Source organism: Pterocles gutturalis, unplaced genomic scaffold (assembly GCF_000699245.1).
Source record: "Pterocles gutturalis isolate BGI_N339 unplaced genomic scaffold, ASM69924v1 scaffold38981, whole genome shotgun sequence".
NCBI classification, from domain to species: domain Eukaryota; kingdom Metazoa; phylum Chordata; class Aves; order Pterocliformes; family Pteroclidae; genus Pterocles; species Pterocles gutturalis.
In genome coordinates this window covers 26,650-31,386 of record NW_010104327.1, presented here as the reverse complement: position 1 = coordinate 31,386, position 4,737 = coordinate 26,650, and the positions used below count along the sequence as shown (strand labels likewise).

Below are 4,737 nucleotides of genomic sequence, written 5' to 3'. Positions count from 1 at the left end.
ATGCCACCAGTGAAGCCTACGTAAGTTGTGTTCTTTCACAATTCATCTTTTCCTTCTCCAGATTACACATGATTTTCAAACAGTCATGAAGCAGTTTGAACAGGGTGAAAGTTGTCCCAAAAAGGTTTTATTAGCAAATGCCCTAGTACTATGTAGACATTCATATGGGTGCATGTAGGAGAAAAAAAAGTAATTGTTAATTTTCAATTTTTTATACTGATAAAAATTTATTTTGCTTTGAAAGTTGCCAGGAAAGATTCTTTCTTCTGACAGTTTGTTACAACAATATTCTCTTTTCAGATATAACCTATAATATATGTACGACCATGTATGCTTAGAAGTATTGATCGTTTTAGGAGTGTATGGGATCAAGGGATAGTGTCACATATGCTTCTAACTAAAGCTGAAACTTATTTCATTGTAATAGATCTCCTGTAAATTGCGTTGCAATATTGAGTTGGAGCCTACAATGTACAAATGTGGAGCCATTTGAAAATAATTTCTAAGCATTCTGGTAAAAATATTACAGGAGCTTTTTGTGTTTCTGAAGTGTGATCCTTTGTTTTTAATATTTGACAGGTATGATATGACACTAGCAAATGCTTGTGTTGCATTGAGCCAAAGATGGATCAAAGTGAGTGGTGAAAGAATGCTGAGGTGTCTGTGTTTTGAAAAGCTAGTTCTCTTATGAAATCTGTCATTTGCTGAGGGTGTATTTATAGTGATAGTATGGGTTACAGGGATTTTGCGTTTTGGAGATTAGCCTTTCATCATAGTCTGGATTTGCTGTGATTTCTGTACGTGAAGTGCAGTACGTATTTCACAAAGGCATACAACGAGCTTTTTGTTTTATATGTGTAGTAACCAAACTAAGAACATTCTTTTTGAAACCCTGCTATTATGGCTTGATTTAAAAACAAACGCCAAGTTATCTCTACATTACTGATAATAATTGTATTAGCAATAATTTCCCTACGTTATACTGGAGCTAGTATGCATTTTTCATCAAAAACTGAAATACATAAATCATAATAAGTAATAATACCATACAATTTTCTCATAATTTTAACTGTAAAATTCATACAACTAATAGAGAATTGAGCATACCTTCCTTTTGTTAGCTCTGAGGCTTTTCACTGTGCTTGTTTGTTATCTTTAACTTTCTTCTCGATGTTACTTTTTATAGAGAAAGTATTTGATTTTTCACTTAACTTTTAACAGAAAGACAGTGGAGATAAAAAGATCAGTGGAGAGAAAAGTGAAAACTGAAGTGAAGAATACCAAAGATCAGACAGTAGCTTAAGTCCTTCTCTTCCCCTTCTTGTAACATCCTGCGCAAATCCCAATTAGTATCTTTTTTTTTAATGTGGAATGGCTCAATAGTAAATACTAATGTCCAAGCAAAAAATTACACCTGCTTGTACTTTAAAATACCTATTAAAAACTTAAGTAACCATTCTCTTTTAGGCAAAAGAGAGTGATTTGGACTCATTCAGCTCAGCAGACCTGAAGGAAATGTCATCTCATCAGTTGATTGAGTTCGTGGCACTGTTGCTTCTGGAGGTAAATGCACACGCACCTCGGGTGGCTTAATTCTGGTATCACAAGAGCAGATGCGGAAGCCCAAATGTGCTTTGGAATTAAGTTGGCCGTTTTCTTTTAAGTTTTGCTAAAATAATCCACTCTCACTGTACATAGTTAATAAAACCTTCAGCCATGCCTTCTTGATCATGTTTGGCTCTTCAGCTAATGAGCAACATATAGAGTATTTTGGATTGAAAGGTAAAAACAAAACTATAAGGTGCTTGAATTTGTCTGTGTTTGACGCTATAGCAAATAAGCTATAAACGAACCAGGATGAAAATACTTTGGTTTGAATATTTCAGTAGTACTGGGTGTGGGAATTTACTAACATCTGTTCCTTGCCCTTTCCCTAATACTATGAGAAGGTGAAAGGAACAAATACAAATATTTGTCATGGTAAGCTTGTGATTCCTTTGTAGCATCAATCTTTTTTGAATGAACCTGTTTATTTTTGAAGTATGTGGCTTGAAGTGTGCCTTTGGCTTATTCTGACTATGCAGTTTCCTTTTTCAGCCTCCTCTTCCGGTGTCCCATGTCCAACGAATGCAGCAAGTATATGACTTCAATGCTATAAACAATTCTGAAATAAGATTCAGGTTTGTTCTAGTGTGGACATTTTTCTAATCTTAAATGCTTTAATAAAACAAAGTGTCCTGCTTCATAAATGCTCTGAGACATACTGTTATACAGAACTGGTGCAGGGTTTTTTCCGGTGATTTGTTGTTGTTGTGGGGTTTTTTATAAGTGCACATGCAAGCATACTTACCAGAGTTGTATTCTGTTACTTAGGCATTGGGTGAATGTAGTCTAGTAGAAGAACTGGAAGTGAGCAGTGGATTAGCTGTGCTTATTTTTCATCTGTCATGCTAGCAAAGGAACCTGATGATGTGATAACTTGTTTTGGGGGTAGTATTGGATAATATGATAGTGAGCCTCTCTGTGACTCAAAGATGCCTGAAAAATATTTCCAATATTTAGTCAAGACCAGGTCTTCCGGACGTACCTAATCAGTTCTTCTGCTGATGTGCCAGTGGTTTTTTTTTTTTTCAACACAACTTAGAAACTTTTTTTGTCACGTTTTAATGCTCACTATCACAAAGCTTTTGTCTCATCAAAAAAAAAAGTAAATATCAAAGGAAGTTTCTAAACAGTTATGAGAAGCTTTTAGCTAAATGGTTTGATTCTTGTGCCATCCTAATTTTTTCTATTTTGTGTTTACACATTGTGTTTACACGTCACTTGTTTAGAAAAAGGTATTGTTGAGGACATAAGAAATATTTACAAGTATCTTGAAGTATTTCATATTTTGCTACTGTTACATGCTTGGATACATTTGCAACAGTGACAGTTATTCTGCCTTAACTAATTTAAGAGTTCTTTGTTTCTTATTAAAAAACTGAAGTATTTTAAACATATGGTATAGTTTCTACTTCTTAACAAGATCAATTTCTTCTTATTTTTAAAACTGAACAAGCACATGCCAGTTGCTGGTGATATTTTGTTTGGGTTTTTTGTTGGGGGTTTTTTTAATCACTTGGTAAATATGACAAGTGCTGTATAGTTCAGCTCTAATTCTGAGTGATGCAACTGGACACTACTGTAATATAAAAGAAATACATAGCTGCAAAAAATAATCATACAATTTTGGAGAAACTTTGAAGCGCTTTTTTCCTATTTTATAGAGAAGTTTCTTTTTGTAACATGATATGCAGATGGAAATATTTTATCTTGAACTTAGCTACAGTCTCCTTCCCATGATGACCCAGCACTGCCCAGAGTGTTTATGGGAACAGAATCATAACTAACCACTGCACGTGAAGATAAAAGTGTAGATTCCCTTTTTTTTTTCTTTTTTTTCCCTCCAGATGGCTGCGCCTCTGCATTAGGTCCCAGTGGGAAGAAGCTATTCCTCTGGCTCTAAAAATGGCAACAGATCAGGGCAGGATGAAGTTTACTCGACCCTTGTTCAGGTAAAAGTAATCTTCAACCTGTAGGAGCTCATGCTGTTGGCATTTTTAGTATAATGGTGTGTATAACGCTTGACATTGTACATGTATTTATGTTATGCTTCAGTATGATACAATACAGAATTTTCTGTATACTGTGAACGAGCTTATCTTCAGAGTCACTTTCCACTTGCTGACTTCTTTTAATAGAAGAAAGCTTAGTGTCGCATTAAGAAAGCTTAATGTGAGGCTTCCAAGGGAAAAGTAAAACCTTGAGAAAGTCCCTATAGTACTGTTTTCCTAGATTTTTGTAATGGTGCTTTTTTTTGTCTTTCCTTCTTATACAGGGACCTTTACAGTTTTGACAAATCTCGAGATCTGGCTGTCAAGACATTTCTGGAGCATAGAGCCTCTATGCACCCAACCACTTCAATGCTTGTGGGCAAAGACTTGAAACTGAATCAGTGACAAATTTACTGATTTTTTTTTTTTTTTTTTTGGTAAAGTTTTCTTATTGCTGAAAGAAGAGACTGATTCCACAAACTGTTGATATGCGTGCTTGATTATGCCATAGAATGCTCTGCTGCTTTGGTACTAATTTAGCTTAAAATGAACTTTTCCAAGTCATGTTCAGTACTTTCTGTTTTGCATTTCTGTGTAAAACAGCAAAATTGCTAAATCTCTGGAATTTGGAGAATGGTTTTGTTAAAAGCAATTTTTAGGACACACAAAAAAGCTATTGTGAGAGGTAGTCATTTGTCAGTTGTGGAATTTAAAAACATGGAAAATTAATTGGTGGGTGGTATGGTTCTTTGTGCACAGCTTTCTTTTTCATAGCAACGTGGTTGAAACTTAATGTATCTGAAGACTAAAAAATAAATCTCTTCATTGTCTAATTGTCTGTGTATTGATCTGTATGAAAAAATTTAAAATAATAGTTTTATTTACTTTTAGTTGTGGGAGAAATTTTCTTATGGGTCTGAGAGGATTATGAAGGCTTAAATAGATCACAACATTCTAGTGTTAGAGCAGAATTTCCATCTAACTGTATTTGTCATGGCTTTGTTACATTAGTTCCTCATGGTAATCACAATATGATGGTTTTACTTGGTTATTCCTATTGGATCCTATGCTGCGCACTAATAGTTGTCTGAATAGAGTTGTCTGAAATACTTAATTATTTTGTTTTTTTAGCAAACCTGGGATT

The 4,737-nt window shown here is 34.5% G+C and overlaps 1 protein-coding gene across 1 annotated transcript in view; it reads left to right on the top strand.

Moving 5' to 3' along the window:
• LTA4H (leukotriene A4 hydrolase) overlaps nucleotides 1-4,130 on the top strand; it is a gene marked incomplete at its 5' end in the record, with an annotated part of 11,661 nt that extends 7,531 nt beyond the window's left edge. The window contains 6 exons of the mRNA XM_010087025.1: nucleotides 1-20; nucleotides 580-634; nucleotides 1,468-1,563; nucleotides 2,098-2,180; nucleotides 3,450-3,554; nucleotides 3,878-4,130. The exon at nucleotides 1-20 is cut by the window's left edge and continues 72 nt beyond it. Of these exons, the coding sequence (XP_010085327.1) occupies nucleotides 1-20; nucleotides 580-634; nucleotides 1,468-1,563; nucleotides 2,098-2,180; nucleotides 3,450-3,554; nucleotides 3,878-3,998 (480 nt within the window). The remainder of the gene's footprint in view (nucleotides 21-579; nucleotides 635-1,467; nucleotides 1,564-2,097; nucleotides 2,181-3,449; nucleotides 3,555-3,877) is intronic.
• Nucleotides 4,131-4,737: the final 607 nt, after the last annotated feature.